At 50.8% G+C, this 20288-nt stretch overlaps 1 protein-coding gene across 2 annotated transcripts in view; it reads right to left on the minus strand.

Annotated features, from left to right (window-relative positions):
- Positions 1 to 11163: 11163 nt before the first annotated feature.
- SLC39A11 (solute carrier family 39 member 11) overlaps positions 11164 to 20288 on the minus strand; it is a 328137-nt gene continuing 319012 nt past the window's right edge. For both annotated transcript variants that reach the window (XM_041724574.1, XM_041724573.1), the window contains exons 8-10: positions 16018 to 16116; positions 13397 to 13555; positions 11164 to 12895 (exon numbers count right to left, since the gene is read on the minus strand). In XM_041724574.1, coding sequence (XP_041580508.1) covers positions 12817 to 12895; positions 13397 to 13555; positions 16018 to 16116 — 337 coding nt within the window. In that variant the 3' untranslated portion in view covers positions 11164 to 12816. The remainder of the gene's footprint in view (positions 12896 to 13396; positions 13556 to 16017; positions 16117 to 20288) is intronic.

The following is a 20288-nucleotide window of genomic DNA, read 5'->3' on the forward strand; positions in this document are numbered from 1 at the left end:
GAGGCGAAGGCAACTTTCACTTCGCAAGGTAAGAAGTCAGTAGATAGTATCTGAAACCAAAACAGGGAGAAGTGCCAGGACAAGCATGGTATTGGGAAATCGGAGGTAAATATCAAAAGAAACATATAATTGGAACTGAAGAAGGTGTTCAAGGGGAGCAGATTCAGAGTTGAGGAAGCAAAGCGCAGAGCGTGAGGACGGGCTCACTGCGCGCGTTAGCGTGCTGTTTGATTTATTAAGCGTTATTTACCTTGTACTCAATACACTAACATTTTAATTTTTTTAAAAGACAGCGAAAATGGTTTTACCCATTTCTGGCAACCACGCAGAAGGTTCCAGGAAGGGGATCCCTGGGTGGCTCAGAGGTCTAGCGCCTGCCTTCGGCCCAGGGTGTGATCCTAGAGTCCCAGGATCGAGGCCCGGGATCTGGTCCCATATTGGGCTCCCTGCATGGAGCCTGCTTCTGCCTCTGCCTGCATCTCTGCCTCTCTCTCTCTCTCTCTCTCTCTATGTCTCTCATGAAAAAATAAATAAAATCTTTAAAAAAAACAAAAAAGGCTTCAGGAAGATACCTGCCCGGGTGCTGCCCCAGCTGGGGTGGGTCCTGGCTGGAAGGGTTTCCTGGGAGAATGGATGGTCCCTCTGGTTGCCACTGAGAGCTCGGCCGGGAGATGCCCTCTGAGCCTGGTCAGCAGCGTCTAGACGGACGAGCCTCCCCCTCGACGATGCCCAGTGCCCTACCGCTGCCCCTCGAGCTAGAAAGGGCAGGGAGTCAGGACAGGACCCAGCGTTTCCCGTCCCTACAAGATGCCACCTTTAGGTGCAGAGCTCAGGAGAGCAAGCTAAGAGAGGAAAAGCCCGGGGCTGGTTTCCAGGGAAGGGACAGTGACCACAGCCATTCCCCTACGCACATCTGCTTCTCTCCGCCTGGCCCTGGGGAACACAGCCAAAATCTTAATCACCCAGCGTCGCTCTGGCACGCTGAGTGTGTGATACACCTGTCTCCACCGTCAGGCAAATGAGTGGGCTCACAGGCAGAGGCCTGCCCTGCCAAACAATGCTCTCCTTTGTCCCCGCCCAGAGCTCAGGCTTCGCGAGGAAGCCAAATCCATCAGCACTTGTCAGGGCCCTTGACGAACACAATGCGAGTTATGATCCACATTCTCCAGCAAAGCCCCAGGCTGCCAGCAGGCAGCTCTCACTGACACGCAAAGTGTCAGTCAACCCAAAAGCCCCCCGGGAGGGTGGGGGTGAGGGACCCGGGGAGGGGCAGGGCTATGGCTCCCATCCCCAGAAGCCAACCGGGGCCAGAGAAGGTGCCCCTGAAACTCTGACACATCCTTTCTCTAAAGCAGCCCAGCGAGAGCCGCAGTATGAAAAGTTACTTTTCAAATAAATAAATAAATAATAAATAAATAAGAAGAAGAAAGAAAGAAAGAAGAAAGAAAGAAAGAAAAGAAAGAAAGAAAGAAAGAAAGAAAGAAGAAGAAGAAGAAGAAAGAAAGAAAGAAAGAAAGAAAGAAAGAAAGAAGAAGAAGAAAGAAAGAAAGAAAGAAAGAAAGAGAAAGAAGAAAGAAAGAAAGAAAGAAAGAAAGAAAGAAAGAAGAAAGAAAGAAAGAAAGAAAGAAAGAAAAGTTACTCTTCCAGGTGAGCAGAGGGTTCTTCGAGGTACTTTAACAAACACGATGAGCCACTGTGTCGTGTATGTCCCCAGCCTATGTGCCTGGCAGTTAAAAAACAACAACAACAACGACAAAACTCTGTCTGGAAAGAGGGAAAATAAGAAGTACAAATTTCCAGAGGAGAGTCCCTACAAATGCAACACCAACCAGGAAGGTGTGCCGCTGTCCTTTGTAGCCGGAGAGGGGGCAGGCTCTATAGAAGTCGGGGGGGGGGGGACTTTGTGGTCTAGAGAATCTGCAAGGAGCCTGCATGGATGCTCTCCGCACTAAGATGTGTGTTTCTCGACAAGTCCTGCCAACCATTCTTGGCTGTCTTGTTCTGTTCGGTCACCCCCCGCCCTACCCACTCGGGCCACAGGACGGCTCGCCACTTGGCCAGGAACATGCAAGCATTTTCCTCCAGCAAACAACTGTTGCACTGCAGACTCCTAGCTGGGCTCTGGCACTCAGCACAGAGGGAGGGGACAGGCAAGGAGGGTGTGTCCAAACCTGCTGTCCCTCTGGGGTGGGGTCATTGGCACAAGCTGCCCAGGCCATGGGGGCAAGGCAAGTTCAGAGTTACGATGAGTGAGGATTGAGCCCTGCTCCCTGGATCTCTCTCATTCCCTGTGCTTACCCCACAGGCTTATGTAGGGAAAGGAAAGGAGCTGATGAATGAGTTTTGAGAAAAGCACAAATTCCTTTAGAAATATAAGGTGTTCGAGCTAAATAACATCAGGTAAGATTTTATTGCTTTTGGCCAAAGGCTACCACTCAATTTAAAGGGAGGGGAGAGGGCAGCCCGGGTGGCTCAGCGGTTTAGCGCTGCCTTCAGCTCAGGTCGTGATCCTGGAGACCCGGGATCGAGTCCCACGTCGGGCTCCCTGCATGGAGCCTGCTTCTCCCTCTGCCTGTGTCTCTGCCTCTCTCTCTCAATCCTCTCTGTGTGTTCTCATGAATAAATAGAATTTAAAAAAAAAAAAAGGAGGGAAGACAGTATGTGCAGTATTTTAAAGCAAATTATATAATGTCACTCTTGGGGGGATATGATAATGGTATCGGGGTCATGTATAAAAAATAAATGCTTTCCTTTTTGAGATACACATTGACCTATGTATAAATAAAATGACACAAACATATGGGATTTTCTTTTCCTCAAAATGAGGAGGAGGAGGGAGGCGAAGGGGGCCAGACTGGTTGGTCGTTGCCGGAACAGAAACACTATTCTGTGTACGTGAAGGGTAGGCCCAAAATTCTCCGTAATAAAATTTGAACAAAAACAACTTGTAAAGATCAAAAACACAGAAGAAAGAGTAAATCTGCCAACGTAAGACTTCCATATGCGTCGTAAAGCGGATGATCAGATCTGGCCTTGCTTTGAAATTACAGGGGCTAAAGTAGACTTGGTTTTCTTGTGTCTGTTGTTGTTGTTTGTTTTGTTTTTAAGCAGACAGTAGAAAGGTGAGTAAGCTCCTGCGGTGTTGGACAGTAAACCACTCATCATTTATGGCGGGACTCCAGAGCAACATCTAGTGACTTTTGCTCCCCCAAAGACTTCTGCTGTAGCACCAGATTATGTCACAGCGGAGATCAGAAGGACTGAGGCACTTCCTAAACACAGGACGCCTCTGGTCCAAGCTGCAGACGTGGCTCAGAAGGAGACCGTCACAAAGACTTAGGAGCAGGAGGAAGGGCAGATTGGCCAGGTATAACGGCGGCAGCACCCCACGTAGTCATCTAGCCCCCCCACCCCCAGGTCAAGCATCCCACCTAGTCTGAAGGACACTGGTGCCCTCTCTGCGGGCGTCCGTGAGTTCCATCCTGGTGCTCTACTCAACCCGATGCTATCCAGTGACTCTCTTCCTCTTGTTATTTGTGTTCTTAGTGGGTTGTGCTGGTGCAGATTAAGATCGAGGGAATAACAAAAATCACCAGTCCACTCCCTGGGTCGTCACAGTCCCATCCAAGCGCACAGGTGCTCTCTCTCCCTCCGACTGGCAAGATCCTACTCTCTACCACTCCCATGTGCTTGGGAGTGGACTCTTCCCTAATCAAGCCTCCAGACGTATCATACCCCGGGCTGGCTCGATTCCTCTTCACACCTGCCAGCAAAATCTCTAGGAGGAGTGGTGCTAACCAATTCACGGGGACCCGGCGACACAGAAAGGCGATGACCCCGCAAAAAAAGCAAGGCATTGGGTGCTTATGGGTCAGAGCCCCAGGAGCCAAACAGGTGGGACCAGCCTCCCCCATCAATGAAAGTGGGGGAGCAAACGTGAGCGAAGCGGGTCCCTCGGTGGGAGGAGCCTGTGTGTGGGTGGCAGTGGCAGCCCTGGGCACAGAAGGCGGTATTCCCGAGGCAGCCCGGTGCCCTACTTGTTCGCTGCACTTTTCCAAACCACAAAGCCCTGCTTGGAGCTCCCCTGCCAAGGCTGATCGCAATCTGCCAGGCTATCAGCACTGTCATCTTCCATGGACATGCAGTCGGTGCTGTGAATTCTCAAGGAGCTGCCAGCACGAGTCCCGCACAGCCATCACATCTGGCCATCCAGGGCTAGGGTAGCACTTGTCCCCAACGGTGCCGATCAGCCCAGTCTCCAGCCCCGTTCACCCTGCCCCTCTCCTCCAGCCGCACCACGACCCAAGCCCTACCATGAGGTTAAACCACCCACCCATCTTCACCCTTGTGTTTCACAGCTGGGAAACGAGTGTTCAGAAGGACAGAGCCCATTGGAGAAATGGCTCTAACCCTGATGGCTGCACCATCCATCCAAGCCTGTCGCTGCGGCTGGTGCTTGGGTCTACCGAGAGCCGAGAGACTTGGCCCTCTGCCTGGTGGAGCAGGGAAGATGATGGGGGAAACTGGCAACAGGATTTTTCTGCTTTGGAAAAAGACCTTTTCAGCACCTGCCAACCTGATAGGTTTGCCAAGAGTTTTCCATTTGCCAAGAATTCTACATTAAACAAACACACACGCCTACATCACCCCTCCTCCTAAGGACGCATAACCTATTGGGTAAAGAAACAGCCCCAGGAAGGAGGACTAGTACAGGCTCACGAACCCTTCTAGCTTCTGGAGCAGTGTCCATTTTAATCTCTGCCAGATGACCCAGAAGTCTATGCACCTCACATCTTCCTTACGTTAAGGGGTTCCAGAGCAAGAAAGTTAGGGTTTGGTTCTGAGCTACAAGGTTTTTGTTGGTGTCGTTGTTTTTATTATACAAATCTATCCACACAAGTTATGAATGTACAGATATATTCATTAAACAATCCTTGGGACACTGCTAGGTCTATAGGCTCTTATAGGTCTGGGAGTAGACTGGTTTTTGGTTATCGTCCCTGTGTCTCTCTCTTCCTTCCCTCTTGCCTGCAAAGCACAGCCAATGGCTGGAGACACAGGTGACCACCACCACGAAATATGTAACAGGAGCTGATCTGTAAAAGTTTCTTGACCAAACTGAAGACAGTGACTAAAATTCAGGTGTCCCTGCCTCTTCCCAGGTCTGCCTGAAAACTATCACCTTGACTCTGAAGCATGTGTACTTCTCTGCTAAGGAGAGAAGATGGGGTAGGAGGGAATAGACTTGCAGATGCTCCTTCCCAAGCACTCAGCATCCTCAGTTCCTGTCCATGGGTCATGTAAAGAAGCCAAGAGCTGGCCACAGCTCTGGCCCACAGTTCTAGAGGATTAGCTCATGGATGTTCTTCCGTGAGGGCAGAAGAATCCGGATCCCCAGAGATCACGTGGTACAGTCCTTTTCTGCAAGAGGGGACCCTTGACTCCAGTCTCTCCACTACTCATCCAACCCTTACAGGTTTTCACTGAAACACTCTGAAGTGTACGTGCAAGAGCGAGAATAAAGTCATATCCCACTCACACGAGGTTTGCTGTGTCATGCTTACCCTGATTGGTGAAAAGAAAAAAGAAAAAAAAAAAAAAAGACTGTGAACCTATGAAATCAACTTGTGTGACCTGGGTTTATGAGCTCCGAGAACAAGACGAAGGTGATAGGATGTCGCTCCTGTGATTCTGCTGCGTTTGTATACGGACTCCTCTTGCTAGCAAACTCATCCAGAGGCTGGTTTGATGAAGTAAGCAGTCATGTTGGGAAAGTCCATGTTCCAAGAAATGGTGAGCGGCCTCTAGAAGCCACAGGGGGCCCCTAGGAGCTAGGGAAAGTCAGCAAGGAGCTGGGCCCCAGTCCCACAATTCAACCACTCCCATGTGCTTGGAAGTGGACCCTTCCCTAATCAAGCCTCCAGAGAATACAACCTAGCCAACACCTTGACTACAGCCTTGTGAGACCCTGAGCAGAGGGTCAGTTAAACCACGTCCAGACTCCTGCCCAGAGAAATTGGAACAAAAGGGTGTGTTGCTTTAAGCCACATGTTGGTGGTAGTTATACAGCACCAGAGAACTAACACAGTGACCGTCTCCCACCAAGTTAGTAAATATGACCAGTGACACATGGAAGAAATCTATAAATTCATGAACCATCTTTTTTCTTTTAACCTATATTACAGGCTTGTTAGTAAATGACTAATTTTATATTCCCCATAATTTCACATAGTAAGTTCGATCAGCATTTTCATCGAAAAAGTAGAAAGGGAGGGACGCCTGGGTGGCTCAACGGTTGAGCATCTGCCTTCGGTCCCAGGTGTGATCCCGGGATCCGGGATGGAGTCCCGCATCGGGCTCCCTGCGACGAGCTTTCTTCTCCCTCTGCCTGTGTCTCTGCCTCTCTCTCTGTCTTTCATGAATAAATAAATAAATAAATAAATAAATAAATAAATAAATAAATAAAATAAATCTTTTTTTAAAAAAACGAAAGAAAAAGCAGAAAGGGAGTAGGTTCCTGTTCAAGAGAAAGTTTGAGGAAATATAAACCTAAGTACTAATCTTAAAACAGCTGATAGATCTTTTGATGGGACACCCTCCAGGGTGTGGTAGTGACCAGTGTTGACCGCAGATCCAAGTGCATATCCAACCCTAAAGCTAAAAGGCAAGGTCGGAGAAGGGGGTACACCTCCAACACCATTACTGCACACCTGGAAAGCAGGACTCGACTTTGGCTAAGAGTCTCCCCTCTCTTGGCATGATCCCTCCCCAGGCTTATCCTACTTTTTCCTTCTTTCCTGCCACATCCTGGATTTCTTGGAGGTCATGGCTTGCCCTCAGTTGAAGGGAGTTAAGCCTGGCCTTAAACCCCGGGGCTGGGTCCTCACCAACTCCAAACACCCTAGACTCATACCCCTGCCTGCTAGACAAGGAGGCCACCGAAAGACTGGTTAACCTTGTGGCTCATAGTTTCCCAAAGAGTGGTGACCACATCAGAGGAGATCCTACACAACTTCCAGTCTAAACTTTTAATCTGGGGAAGAATCAAGGGGTGCTGGGATACAGGTCCCAAGGTTTACCCTGTGCCAAAGGAATCTTATGCCTTTCCCTGGCATAATCCAGCTGTTCTGTTTACTCATCCATCCACCTATGTCTTTCATGTGTTGGAACAGAGAGCATAGCAGGTGCATAGCACCACAGAGGTGCCCTAAGGATGCGTGGGGATCCTGAGGCTGGGTGGCCCCAACAGACGCTGCACAGATCTTAGTGACAGCTCTTGGGGACAGATGGTGACCACGCAGGACCCTTTTGCTATCAAGTCGCTGGCAAAGCCCAGGCAGTGTCAAGCAGAGGAGAACTACAAAGGAAGAGGGTTGAGTAGGATCCAAAAGAAGGCTTAGGGTTGCTGTTGCGGTCAGCGCTCGCTGGTTGCCCAGGGCCAGCCTTCCTCTGGCTTCTTCTGGCGGGAAGAAGGAAATGCTCCCTCCAGGTGTAGTTCTTTCTGCTCCAGGGCAGAGAAGCACAATTTTGAGTAGTGGTCCTCCTGCCTGTGAACACAGCCGCCGCTCCTCGTCCCAGCTGCAGGGCTGGGCTGTGTTAGGAAGATGATCACAGGGTGAACTCACTAGATAAAATTCCAGATGTTCTGGAACCTCTAAAATCCCGTAGCCCTGGGTGTGAAATCCCCAGCTCGGGGTGTATGTACACGGTGGACCTACCTTAAAGTCAGCGAAGCCTGGAGTGCAGGGCCGCTGGTCTCGGGTGCCCCTTCCAAAGCCCTGTGCCTAATTGTGTGTTTGTCCTTTTATTTTCCCCAAAGAGCGCTCCTCATATCTTATAAACTGCGGATCCCCCAAATCCGAGTCCTCCCCTGCAAGGGACAAGCCTGCAGACACAGCAAGGGGTCCTGGGAAGCCAGCGGTCCCTTCAGTCCCTTTGCTGGAGTGAGGATGGCCTCGCTGTGATGGTTCCTGGCAGGTGGGGAGGGGCAGGGCCCAGCACATCCCGGGAGCCCCGCCCCCGTCCCCCGTGCAGGTAAGCACCTGCCAGGCACCCCGGGGCGGGCCCAGCAGGCTCCCGGTGACCCAGCGCTGCACCAGCTCGGGGAACGTGTGCCCACGCAGGCAGCCCAGCCTCACCTGGCCCGGCGGGTGGCTGGCACCTGCGGGCCAGGCGGCTGACCAGGGCACGTGGCCAGGGGGAGAGCACCTGAGAGCTGGGGAAACCATGCCACAGGGCTCGACTCGGGCTTGCAGGTAAAACCTGGTGGAACTGTATACACTGAAGGTCTGTGCCTTTGTTATATGTAATCATACCTCCGTTTAGAAGGAAGGGGGGTGGGGAGAAGAACCCCTGGGCTCCCATGTGCTTCTCACTTTCGCAGATTCGACTACTTATTAGAGCGTGGAGGGGTGCAGAATGTTGCACCTGGAAAGCTTTAGGGAGCAGGGTCTGGGAAGTCACTTTCTGCCTCCTCAGGGCAAAGGAGAACCAATCCTGCCACTACTTATCACCACCTTAGGGAGAAAGAGTAAGGCCTCCTGGACCTCACCTTTCTTGTCAGCAAAGAGGGGTAATCGTATGGAAGTTGAGCTTTAAAGGAGGTGATGAGGGGGATCCCTGGGTGGCTCAGTGGTTGAGCATATGCCTTTGGCTCAGGTTGTGATCCTGGGGTCCTGGGATCGAGTCTAACCACGGGCTCCCTGCAGGGAACCTGCTTTCCCTTTGTCTCTGTCTCTGCCTCTCTCATGAATAAATAAATAAAATCTTTTTTTAAAAGGAGGTAATGAGGATGCATAGCACCCTGTCTGGCCCACAGTCTTCACCTAAAGGGATTTTGGTCCTTCCCTCAGAACAGCAGGCTGAGAATGTCTTTGATAGGTCGCCAGAGAGACCCAGAAGGTAAGACCTAACCCCATCTCTCAATTACAGTCACCTGGAAAGAAGGGCCCATCAAAAGCAAAGCCTTCAGGGAAACAGCCATCAGTCAAGGATATAGGACTGAGGGGCAGTCTGGTCAAGCAGTGCTAGCAGCTTAGAGAAAACACACCTGTAACCAGTCCTGAAATATTAGCTCAAGGAAAAGACTGAAACCTAGAGATATCTTACCCTCTTACTTCTTGGGTCCATAAGGCTGAGAAAAGTAGAAAAACAAATGCAAAATTTGACCCCGATGATTGGCTGAATGTCTGTACTAGTAAAATTAGAGGTGTTCTGTAGAAAGGAATGGTCAAGAAGCAGTAGGACTCAGAAAAGCAAAACAGAGATATATGGGAGGATTTGAAAACCTTGGGATTTTCTGAATTCTAAATCCTCAAAGAGCCTCCTTTGTCAGCTGAAACAACCCCCTTCCTCCAGTCTTCTGAAACACTTCTTGAAGACACTGTCATTGCTGTGCATGAAAGAGTCACCCTCCAAGAGAAACCCAATTCTCCTCATGCACTAGTCTGTATGGTCTCCAGAAATGATCAGAGTTATAGCCCAGTATGTCCCCAAAGGAAGGGAAAAGGCAAACTCAAGCCGAGGAGAATAAGGATTTGAAACCAACATAATTTTAGGATTTTTTTTCTAATTTTAGTGACAAACTGGCGGGGGTGGGGGGGAATATGTGTGGGAATAGATTTTTAGGGTGCTCAACAACGGAGGGAAGAATATAATTCTGAATTAGTCTGAATTTATTGACATATAATTGTTACAGAGATTCTGGGTTTACTATGCCACCATGAGAAGCATAGGACTCAAGGTGATTATCCCTAAAGTACTGAGTGTCATGTGTGACGCAAGCTGTCCATTATATGTAGGTTATCTAACACGCTCATAAAACACCATTACCAATTGGAAATGGTTTATATGGGACTGGGCCCTGCCCCCTGGGTCCTGGGGATACTCCAGGGACACCCCCAGATTACTTAGTTGAAGATTACTTTGGACCTCTTCCATTGTGGAAAAGGCAGAGATTTTGCCCCGCCGGAACAAGCTCACATATCTGGATTTGGAATTGCTTCCTTGTGTAGCCTATCATTGTGGCATTCTATGTGACACTGCTTCTGACCAAGGAATTTGCTTCCCAGTAAAAGAGGGACGGCAATGGGTGGATACCCTTGTGATTTGAGCCTATCACTCAGGTGCAGTAATTTGTTTTGAACTGTGACTTGGATTATTGAAGATGGGTTTCAAGACTGGCTCTGAGACAGTATCTAATGAAGCTTAAAGGACATTGTCCTTTTAGACAAGTGTTCAGAACCAACCATCAATAATATGTGGGGCAGCTTCTCCCATAGCAAGACTAAGCAGGTCTGGAAGACGGGGGAGTGGGGATGATGCCTGCTCCATTTAATCAAACGACTCACTCTCCTCACCTGTAGACCCCGCCGGTTTAGAGGTGTTGAATCCAAGAAAGGACTGCTCCGCTATTGGGGCAGCCAGCCATTGGGGTAGCTCCCTTTGGAAAGGGGAAGTATGAAATTTCAATTGCATGAGGGAGAGCTCCATTGCCTAAGCAGAACGTTTTGTTTAAGAGTGAACAGAGAAATCAGAGTGGATGTGGATGTGGAACAGCAAAAGAGTGAGGTTATAATAAACAATATTTTTTTCCTTCTTTTGGGTCTCCACTATCTGAACTCATTCCAAAATTTGAAAATCCATTATTTTATGAGTCTTATGGGAGGCATGAGCAGCGAGTTCATAGACACAGGACATAAGCTCTGCCAGCTTAGATGTTACTGCCCAGAACTTTGCATGTGGGACCAGGAAAAAAGAATCAGGGTCAGTTTACAGTCCATCCCCATGGTGGTGGTGGTAGAACCAAGGAGCATCAAGTAGTGGTTATGCATCGGGGGACTGTGGCACCCAAACCAAGCTGTATTTGAGATGTGATTGGCCATGGTCCTAGGCCTCTAGCTTTCTTGTATCCAACCCATTTTCAAGATTGTTTCTCCTACAGATCTTGTGAGGTCCCAATAGGCTTCTGTTAAACTCCTGTACAAGTTAGCTAGAGTTGGGTTGGTTGTTTGGAATCATGAATCTAAGTAGCCTATCTCATCTGGGCTCTTTCCTTTGCTTCTACTCACAGTAGGTAGGGGAGATGTTACGATGAACTTTAATTAGCTCTTATATTATCAACCCTGGAAAGAAACAGCTCGGAGAAGGACTGAACACGGCTCATCCACAACAATATCCCCTTTATTGATATTAATCACAGTTATGAGGTCTTGTCCATCAGAAAGTTTGCATTATGTAGAACTACATACAAAGACATAAAAATACACGTATACCAACCACCAAACCAGTTAATTTCAACCAATCAAAACCTCTGAATGTATCTTCAATTTTGTTCATCAGTGCTTCAGAAGAACATACACAGACCCAGCCTAAGGTTGGCTGTGGGGGTCTTAGAGCATTCACAGAGCAGGGTATTTATTCACCCTTGGAAGCAATTCAACATGTAAACTCAGAGGGCAGGCATTGATAACCCAACACCTGAAAGCTGGCTCTTGGGCTGCCTGCCTTGCTGGCGGAGCCCACTCAAGGTCCCATATGCTCCTTTGACCAATGAGGAGGGCAGGCCTTACCTATGTTTGAAGCAGACAGATTATATCACCCCTGTTGGAGAAACTACGTGTAGGAAGGAGCAGATTGGCTTGTAGACTACTTAAGTCATCCTTTAGAGTCACTTCAGGATGATGACTTGGCTAAGATTTACCCTACAAGGAGAATGCTAAAGAAAAAACCAAACCAACCAAACAAACAAAACCTCTCTTTTTCTTCCTACCCCTTCTCCCTTCTTCATCCTAAACTGTCAGGCCAAACTCCAGGAAAGCCTGCAGCAGCTTAAACATTCAAGGTCAGGTTACAGGTCACATAGTCAATAGGGAAGGACCTATTGCAGATTCCAAATGTCTTTCTCTGACTTAAGTTAGCTTAAGTGGCTCCCTTCGTAACTACACGAGGGCTTGAGTTCCAGCTGTCTGCTGGCGTCCCCAAGTCTCTTAGAAAACTGAAGGCTATAGACTTATGGAGATAAATGTCTAGGGGATTTGGAAACCATGACAAACCACTTTGCTCTTGGAATCCATAGAGAGCAGAGGTCTCTAATCAAAGCTGCACTCTCGCTCTGTGTTCATAGTCGTCTGAATTCCCTAATTCCCTTAACATCAATAGTGTCGATTTTTGCCTTAAGAAAAAATAAGAAAGAAAGAGAAAGACTACCCGCCTCCCTTCCCTTTGTGTTCCCCTCCCATACAGCATCTCCCTTGGGGGACGCAGAGGAAGGCATATTCCTCCTTTGGCTGGCTGGACCTTGGAGAGTGGGTTGCTATGTCCACGATGTTCCAGTTCCGGTCTCATGGGTAGACGATCAATGGTGAAAGATCAAGAGGTACAGATGAGAGGTGTCCTGGCCATTCTGCTCTGAGTCACGAGGCAAAAATGCTTAGGAGGCTTCTCTCTTGGTAGCTTGCTCCTGTAGGTGACCTTGAGAAGCTGCCACTGAGCCCACCAAGGGAGACTTGAGACTGTGAAAGCAGAGATTTCCCTGATTGGTGTGTCCTTGGTAATCCTGCTGAAGACAGATTCTATTCTGTGGCCAAACAAAAATCTGTAGTTCCGTGACACCTCAACATTCTAAATGAAACCAATATCTCCCTCCAAAGAAAGGTAAAAATTGTCCTACTATAATCAGAGTCAATCAGGATAATGAGATGAAAAGGAGAGAAAGGAAGAGGGTTTTAATGTAAAGGAAGAGGCCTGTGGTCCCGTAGAAGCCAACCGTTGCCGTTTCCTGGTGCCGCTTGTCCTGGGGTCCGAAGCATCTCAGCACTAGCCCAGGCCAACGTCGAGGGACATCATCACCACGAATCCCAGGATGGAGGCCCAGGAGGCCAGTTTCCCATTACCACTAGGAAGGAAGGGAAATGAGACCTTAACGCGCTCTGGGACATCATCCAAGCTGAAAGAATCCTCTGCGATGTCCAATTCCAACAGAAAATTAATAAGGACAATAATATTGATAAGCAGCATCTATCAGGGATTACTATACGCCAGGAGAACTAGCTCACGTAATCCCAAAGGATAATCACATGAGACCAGTACTGTCAGTGTTCCCTTGTTACTGGTGGGGAAACTGAGGCATACAGATGTAACTTGCCCAAAGGTAGCTCTCATGGCTCTGGAATGTATACTTGAATCCAGTGTGGCGATTAAATTCTCGCTCATATTACTGAGTCTGACCTTTAAAGTAGCCTCAACATCATTCTGCTGTAAAAACCAAATGGAAGGAAGAAAGGAAGCCCTTACCACCCCGACGCTCGGCCCATAGCTACACAGTGAGAATATGGATGGGTGGGAGGATCTGGAGGCTGGGGACCCGGGGCGGATGAGGGAGGGTTCGCTCTCCAACCTGATCTGAGCCTCGGGGATGATGTCATCCGTGACCACATAGACCATGGCGCCCGCAGCAAAGGCCAGAGCGTAGGGCAGGAGGGGCTCGGCCAGCACCACGGCGAAGGCGCCAAAGACCCCGGCCAGCGGCTCCACCATGCCGCTCAGCTGCCCATACCTAAGGAGAGACCAGAGACAGGTGTCACCATGGGGAGGGCCAAGCAGACGCTCAGTAGCCAGCGTGCCCAGACTGCTGACTCAGCCCCAGAAAACAGATGCCTTTCGTGCCACAGCCTGGGTGCACGTGGCAGTGCAAGAGCTCCTCACCGTGTTTTCAGCCACCTCCTCCGTCCCCTGACCTCCTCCGACACCGTAGGTGCCCCCTCCTGGGTTTCCTGTAGAGTTTTAAGTTTTCTGCATTGTCTGTTTTCCGTAACAGCATTATTGAGATACAATTCACATACCATAGGGCACACCCGTTTAATGTGTACAGTTCAGTGGTTTTAGTATAGTCACGGGGTTGTGCAACCGTCGCCACTACCTAGTTCCAGAACATTCTCATCACCACAAAAGGAAACCCCATACCCATTAGCAGCCACTCCCCATCCCTCCCTCCCCCAGCTCCCAGCAACCACTGATAATGCTTTGCGTCTCTATGGACTTGTTTATTCCGGATATTTCACATAAAGGGACTCGTGCAACACTGGCTTATTTCATCTCATGTAATGTTCTCAACATGCGTCTGTGTTTTAACACATATCAGTGTTCCCTGGTCCTTTTGTGAGTATATCCCGCCGTACAGATACACCACATGCTCTCTATCCACTCGCCAGCTGATGTTGACATCGTCTCTTGACCGACACGACGCTGATTAGGAGTCGTATGGACAATTCCCAAGGATGGTTGCCTGTGGTAGGTTTGGGGGTTGGTGCCACCTCTGCGCCCCTTCTGCAGGAGCTGCACCCACATGCCTCTGCCGAAGAGGTGGACCTACCTGGCCAGGTGTATACTGAGGGCTGGTCCCCGCTACCTGCCATCTTGGATTAAGATGAGATTTCTTCTTTGAAAAAAGAATCCCTTCATTTGAGCTAGTGAGATGGGTCTCTGTTGCTTGTAATCACTTGGGCCCTGATTGAAACAGCAGCCCCCATGAGCCCTGAGAATCCAGAGAGTAGGAGATAAGCTGGGACCTTCTCCCCATGGTTGAGCTCAGCCAGCTGTTGGGTTGAAAACCAACAGACAAGGGAGTTGGGACATCTTTCCCACTATCCTTTGTGTGGGCATTTGGCAAGATATACTACCTGGGAGCCTCAATCTCTCCATCTGTAAATTGGGGGTTGAGAAACCCAGAAGTGTACTGGGGCACTTCCCTGCCCAGCTGGTCTCCCCAGTGTCAGGACAGGGCTATGACCTCCCACGGCCCCCTGCTTCTCCGTGGCCAGGAGCAGACAGTTGGCATGGGGGAGACACTGTCTATACCGCAGGACCCTCTAAGGGGACACAGCTTCTGGATTTATATACCGTGAGCGTGGGTTGGCAGTTCTTGCAGCTCTGCAGTGTGTGTACAATTCCTGGCCTTGGCTTTGTCACTTTGGAAAAAAAGTGAGTTCGATGTCAAGCCCAGATGGACTGAGAGAGAAGAAGTTTAATCTTGGGGTCCAGACAGTGATGACGAGGCCCCTCATTTCCCCGCCTCCCGTCCCGTGGTGCCCCTCCTGTATGAAACAACAGTCACAACTTTTGGGCTTCCAGGACTCACATTTGAACCAAATTTCTAAGGCCACCCTGCCCTGCCCTCACCCTGTCCTCTGTTCTGTAGACTGCAACAATGGAGAAAGAGACAAGAGAGGGTAAAATAAAATAATTTAAGTATGTGTAAGAACTTGTAAGTCATAAGGCCCCATAAAATGGAAGGTATTTTTAAATTGTTATTATTAGCAGTCTTTTAAAATGCCCTCACCGTGCATTCTAGAGCAGGGATTGTCTTCACAAAGAGGTATTCTGGGGTTCAGAGTCCTGAGTTGAGGGGCAGATTAGACTTCCAGTCTCGGAGTCACCACCGAGAAGTTGTCTGACCCTCTGGGCCACGGTTCTCCCCTCTCAAAGCTGAGGACTCCCCTTACATGTCACCAGAAAAGTAACATTAAGGAATAGACCAGAAGAGAAAGGCCTTTGGGGACCATGAAAACACGAAGTCTGAGTGCAACAAGCATCCTCCCCTAGACCTTATTGATAGAATCCATGACAGGGGCCAATGTAATGACTCACTGTGGTCCGATGGGCCTAAGTAAAGGCATGTGACGTTTAGAGTAGACACTGGTCTACCTCCTACTTGATGGGGTGAGAACCTAACACTGACTGGGCATTGTGGGGTAGCACCTGGAGGCGTTCTGAAATAGGGAACATGACCATGTGGGCTGGTTTGTGTAAACGTTGAAGGTCAAGAGATGAGTATCTTGGGCTTCCTTCCACCTTTGGGGCCATGGGATTCAGACTGTCAGCATTTTACCAGAACTTCCAGGGTCACTTCCAGGTCAGAAGAGGAGGTTCTCGAAGAAAGAAGCCCACACTAAGGACTGCTCTGAGCTTCACATCACACACGACCCCGGCCTCTGACAGCTGACACACTGGAACACTTACCAAAAGGCTCTCCAGGGGGAGAAGCCAGCCCCTCGCAAGGGGAGGCTGACAGCCAGGCCCTCCGGGAAATTCTGGATCCCAATTCCAATGGCTAAATTCCTGAAAGAGCAAGAAGGCACATGAAGGCAGCAGCCGCACACATAGGACCCCGTGGCCTAGACCCAACGTCGTCCCGTGGCGTTGGAGATCCAGGTGAGACCTGTGTCATGTGGAGGAAGGACAAAGGTTAGTGCATGTGTGTAGGTGGGTGCGGGACACAAGGAGAAGCAGCTGGCACAGACTGTCCACCCCTTCATGCTGTCCTTGGTCCCCAGGGACACTCGATCTTTACGGTGCCACAGTAAGCAGAGGACGTGCTGGTTGGGCATGAGGATGACCCGTGTTCTACTACTTAGCTGCATAGCTTTGTGCAAACCACTTAACTTTGTACATCTCAGATCCTTAGAGTAACATAGACGGGCTTGCATGGGGATGATTACAGCTCTCGCGGAGGACCGATGCCACACACCGACGGCCGTGTGGCCCAATGACCTCACGCCTCTGAAGTTCCCAGCACCTGTGAGGTGCTCAGTACACTGTGGTTTTTATTCCCTTATGGCACGGAGATGGACTCATGGTATTTTATTGAGAAGCAACTTCAGCAATGGGACAGGGACATAGTGAGCGGAATCCAACAGGGGCACAGGTCTCCTGGGCTTGGCATCCCCGCCGACTCTGCGGGCCTGGCACTGGCACCATACTTCTTTGGGCCCCCAGTGGTGTCCACCGTGATCTTCTCTCCTCTGCTCCCGCAGGACACAGAGGGGCTGTGCTCTGGGAACTGGTTGGGCTCGAGGACAGACTGGTGTCTGCAGAGGGTGACAAGGGCCGGCTTTGGGGACTGGGTTTGGGATCAGGGTCAAGAGTTTCATTTCTCACCTCTTGGGTCCCAAGTCTAGGAATCTCAACCCAGCTTTGGATCATACAGTGGAGCCCTGCTTGAGTTACAGGACCCTATCTTCTCCCACCAGCCCTGGGCAGAAATACCCCAGGTCTCTAGTCTTCTGCTATCATTGTCATAGCCCACACTGACCCTGAGCTCCTATTTTAGGAGCAAGGGGCATCTGAAATATATTTCTTTTTAAGAAATGAGCTTTAAGGGTCCACTTGCCAAAATCATCTTGCCAATATGTCACTGGCCCCTGTGACCTGCCTTCTCAAACAGGCCCTCGAAGTGGCGATCCTTTCTTCCCCACACTTTTCTAGTCTCCTCTCCCCACCCCCAAAATGGATAAGTGAATACAACCAGTTTTTCTTGACCTTTTGCAAAGCCCTGAATCCAAGGTATCTTTCAATGGGGAAGATCAGAGGGTCCGACCAGTTCTTGTACTCCCTTTTTTGACCGCAGACGCGGCATTTTGTGGCGAGCTCCGGCCCATGCCATCACCTGCCCTGCCATGTTCACAGGGAGGTGAACAGCTTACCCCCAGCGTGACCCCAGAGCTGCCGGCCCGTCCCGGGATTGTCACCAGCAAGTCAGAGGTGGGGCTCCCCGTCCAAAGTCCTCACCATGACGCAGCGTGGACTGTAGCCATCCGCCAGGCGGACCATGGAAGCCTCCTCCACATCCTGTCCAGGAGCCACCATCCCGATAAGCAGCACAGAAGCCCCATTCTTCTATCCCTGGCAAGGCACATTACCCCTGCCCTGCCCTGGCTCTGGCATGGTGCTTCCAGCCCAACCAGGTGCCGCACCCTCTGGATCCTGCCAGGCCGTCCTCAGCAGGGCGCCACCTCGCTGGGTGATCACCAAATCTCTCTTAAGTGTTCACCCCCCAACAAGGGCTGGACCACGGATTCTCTGCCTTTCCCATCTTCACCAGGCTCTTCGTCTGCACACACACGTGCTCTCCCACCATGTTCCCCTGCTCTGCTGTATGCTCCGCTTCTGTTAGACATCAACCAGACAGGTGTCACCCAACGGGAGTCCCCTCTACTCACTCTCCCTGTCCCACTTCATCACTTGCATCAGCTCAGGACTGAGTTAAACCCAGAGCTCTTGGCCCTGGCCCCGATGCCCAGGCCTACCCTCAAGACTCCAGTTCATCGCTATGGTGTTGGGCTTCAGATCTGCAGACTCGAAGAACGCACTGACATCACTGAGAGCCAGTGACCTAAGACATCATCAAAATGGGCGAGGACGGGGTTCGTGGTCACGCCCACCTCCCACCCAGGAGCCCCGTCCCTGCCACCCTGCCACCCCACTGAGAAGCGCCATGGCGGAGGCCCCAGGTGGGAGCTGAGGACACCAGCGGCTCCTTGTGAATGCACCAGCTGGCCTGCAGACTGGGTGCTTCCTGTGTACAAAACCTGAACTGGGGGGCCCTGGAGGGGATCTGCACAACAAAGACCAGAAACAGAAAAGTGGGGGGCTGCTGGGGAGATAGAACCAGCAACAGAAGAGAGGAGTTCCTGGGTGCCCCAGGCCAAAGGAGCAGAAGAGAAGCAGGGCTCGGTGTGGCAGGGCTGGTCCCTGGGAAGCACAAGCTCTGGGCTGACTTATTGAGGGTGTGCGTGGGGGCTCGATCAGCAGACTAGGGCCCAGTGAATGGGGTGCAAAAGCGCAGCCTGCCAAGAAGGAAGCTCCAGATGCTCACTCCCTCTTGCAGCCCTACTGTGCTTTTCCTGGGGTTTACATGACCAGCTGGACACTCCCTGTAGCATCCCCCATGAGTGAGGCGTGCTGGGCCATACCCTCCATTGTTCACCTTTTAGGGGAGGGAAAGCCTAGATGAGAGGTTTCCTCTCCAGGATGGGCTACGAAGATTCCAAACGGGATTCAAAGGCAAGGGGAAAAACCCAAACCTTGTCCTTCCCAAGACAGTGAGGCTGCTGTGTTCTGTGTTTTGTTCTCCCCAGAGGGAGCATGAAGACACCATCGCCAGTCTAGACTGTGGCAAATTAGCAGCAGGGAGAGGGAGGTGGGGATGAAGGGCTCATTAAGAAAAGAAACCGCAGGCTCTCCCCTGACGGCACCCCTTTCCTTCGGTGTCAAGCCAAGCCCCACAGTGATCTGTCACCTGAGCTGGACCAGGATGAACAGGGACAGGGAGAGAAGGGCCAGGAAAGGCCATCCATGGGGAGAGCAGGGGCAGGGAGGAGAGAGGGGGAGTGGAGGGATGGGGGGCCAGGCCTGGTTAAGTGCAACGCTGGCCCTCCAGGCTGCCAGCTAGGAGAGGCTTCCCTGCCTTATCGTCAGACACCACTGATCCCAAGAGACGAGCAACTGGAGGAAAGGCCATCTCGGCGGACAGTTGATTTCTGCTTTTGCTTAGAGCCCTGGAAGCAGCTAGAGGCCTGACCCTGCCAACCCTGACCAGGCCTGGCTCCTTGTCTGCATTCTCGTCCTCTTCCTCGGTCCCCGGAGTAAATGTTCGAGAACACCCGGGTTGTCAGGGCCGCTGGAGGCCGGCTGTTCGACACCTTCTTGGTTAAGGGAGAAATAAAGACACAGAGAAGCTGCACGTCTTTGGAGAGATGGGGTGACAGGTAGTGGGTGCACCAGAAAGACCTGGGTGGGACCCCCAGCTGCACCACTGTGACCCAATGCACGCTATAAGCAACTGGGCCTTGACTTTGTCCATGACACAGGCGTAAACGCCTGCCATTTTGGGGGTCCTTCTGTGCATGATCGCTGTGTCACCCACAGCTCACAGCCCAGAGCCGGTGCTCCTAAAGCAGTCCTCCTGTGAAAATTGCCCGAGGTTCCCAAAGGAGGCGCCACTCAGGCCCTGCTGCTCCCCACCGCCTGGCGACCTTCCCAGGCCCACACCAACTTCTCCAACTCCTGCTCCTCAGCCTTCTGGATCCTGTGATCTCCAGGTCAGAACCAAAGCCAGAAATAGCAACTGACGGCCAGCTGGGACCTCCCCTCTCAAGGGTGACTCAGAATCCACCACTGAGCCCCACCCATGTGTGAGAGGTTATGTCAGACATGAAGAGAGATGTTAGGAAGCCCCCCCCCCCCTTATTTTTAAGGAGTTTACAGTCGAATAGAGGGCAAAACACCTGTCTATAAAGAACCACAGGATGGCACCCAACTTGCCATAGGGAGGCACGAAGTGGATGCAGAGAACATTCTAGTAGAGGAACATGATCTGAGATAGAAAGTGACATTTGAGATGGACTTTGAAGGATGAGGATTCTTTTCACGGACATCGAGAGATGAGGAGATGCACGTCGTTATCGGAAGAAGGAAGAGAGCACGCCAACGTGTAAGACGGTAGGCCGGGG

Source organism: Vulpes lagopus, chromosome 12, assembly GCF_018345385.1.
Source record: "Vulpes lagopus strain Blue_001 chromosome 12, ASM1834538v1, whole genome shotgun sequence".
Taxonomy (NCBI): domain Eukaryota; kingdom Metazoa; phylum Chordata; class Mammalia; order Carnivora; family Canidae; genus Vulpes; species Vulpes lagopus.